Source organism: Thrips palmi, unplaced genomic scaffold (assembly GCF_012932325.1).
Source record: "Thrips palmi isolate BJ-2018 unplaced genomic scaffold, TpBJ-2018v1 HiC_scaffold_3, whole genome shotgun sequence".
Classification (NCBI taxonomy): domain Eukaryota; kingdom Metazoa; phylum Arthropoda; class Insecta; order Thysanoptera; family Thripidae; genus Thrips; species Thrips palmi.
Genome location: NW_023144630.1, coordinates 7,744,576 through 7,746,439, shown reverse-complemented (window position 1 = coordinate 7,746,439; position 1,864 = coordinate 7,744,576). Strand labels below are relative to the sequence as shown.

General features: G+C 38.4%; 1 protein-coding gene across 1 annotated transcript; it reads right to left on the bottom strand.

The window, feature by feature from the left end:
- Positions 1 to 360: 360 nt before the first annotated feature.
- On the bottom strand, positions 361 to 1,537 carry LOC117648498. The gene is made up of 4 exons (XM_034391005.1): positions 1,468 to 1,537; positions 1,351 to 1,402; positions 619 to 768; positions 361 to 520 (listed from the first exon to the last, which is right to left on the bottom strand). Exons 1-4 carry the CDS (start codon positions 1,535 to 1,537, stop codon positions 361 to 363), a joined length of 432 nt encoding a protein of 143 aa, XP_034246896.1.
- Positions 1,538 to 1,864: the final 327 nt, after the last annotated feature.

Below are 1,864 nucleotides of genomic sequence, written 5' to 3'. Positions count from 1 at the left end.
CTCTCGCTGCCTCCCGCCCTGCCCCAGATAGGACTCTCCTCAAAAATTGGAGACCAATTTCATTAATAAATAGTGACTACAAAATAATAACAAGAATTTTTGGAAGAAGAATCTCAACAGTGCTACCATCTCTCTTAAAATCTGTTCAAAGTTACTGTGTACCGGGCAGAACAATTTATAACAATTTGGATCTTATAAGAAATACAATTCACCATGCCAACAGAAGCAAATCAAAGTTAGCTATACTAGCACTGGATCAAGTTGGAGCTTTTAACAGTGTCTCACATAGCTACTTGGAACATCTTTTGAAACTTTACAACTTTGGACCTTCCCTCTATTTACAAGCCAGAATTTATAAAATTAGTGTAACAGTTCTCGAATTTTCCTGTTGGCTTCAACTTTGTTCTTCAATTTTAGCTCTTGAGCCGCAATTTCGATATTTAGAGCTTCAATTTTTATATGTAGTTTTTTTATACTCTTTTCAATTAGTAACGCCTGCTCTTCTAAGATTCGTTTCACTCTGGAACAAAATCAACCCAAGAAATTAACTTATGTTACACACTTTTTCTCAAAACGCAAGCATGAAAAACGAAAAAAAAAACAGTATAAAGCACTTACGCTCCTTTGTTCATAGATGCTTTTGCCCGTAGAAGTTCATATCGGGCTTCTTGTTTCTTACATTCTTCTTCTATTTTGTTAAGTTCAACTTTTAAAGTTGTTCGGTTAGTAAAAGCATTTTTTAGTTCATTTTCTAATTGTTGATATTTCCTAAAGTAAACGAAAACAAACTGAAATATAATGACAGGAGCAATAGACATTGGCAACTTTGGCCCGTCCCGCACATTGGACGTATGGAAGATTTGCATATGTTGACCCTATCGGAAACTTCACGTAAGTGTGGTGTCAAAATTGTAACTGTCATCAGTGCCCTCAAAAACAAGTGAAACAATTCAAAAAAAGTTGCAATTCAACTGGTTGCAACAAACCCGGGTCTAAAGTTCTCCAATTTGCTCGAATCTAGGACCGTCGGCATTGTCTCGTCATCTCGATTCCAAAAATACCTCTTCACGATGACGCACCTGCAGCAGTGTCCCCGGGGCTTGGATTGGATTTGCTGCCACAGTAGGAATCTAAGGACACCTTAGGACGCCGTATACCAAATTCGGTCAAGATTAGAAGACCGAAAGTCCTTATACGGACCAACGGACGCACAGCATGCATCAAACTATATTCCCTTCCAGTTGGTATTAATTTCACAATTAAAAAAATACGGGATGGGCCAAAGACTAGGCTGCTAAGAATATAAAAACACTGTTTGAAAGTGCAGAGCAATTGATACCGATTACTTACAAGAGGAGGTCAGTGTATTCTTTTTCCTTTGACCGAATGAGCTGCTTGCACTCTCATGACAAAAAGCCACATGAATCTCAAGCTTTCAACAGAATTTGGCACTTACGTTTTAAATACCGTGAAACGGGGTAACTTCGGACACTTTTGATGGTTTTTTTCGAAATTGTGAAAGTTGTGGTGCTGTCATGGACTTGAGGGTTAAAATTTATCATCTACCCACCTTTAGCTTCGATTTGGCGCTTATTTCAAATATCTGCACCTCACCGTTTTTACAGTGGAGGGTCCGAAGCAGTGTCCGAAATTACCCCGTGTTTTGGGGTAATTTCGGACACCCCTGGTTAAAACGACTTTTCGTTCTGATTTTGGTCCCAAAATCGATCACTGACTGTTTCTAAAGTGCTAATATGATTTTATGAGAAATTCGTAAGGGTTTAGATGTAAAGATATGGTAGGGGTGGTCATTCATACATAATTTGAGGTCATGTTTTGCACTCATATGTAGTTGGATTTCAGG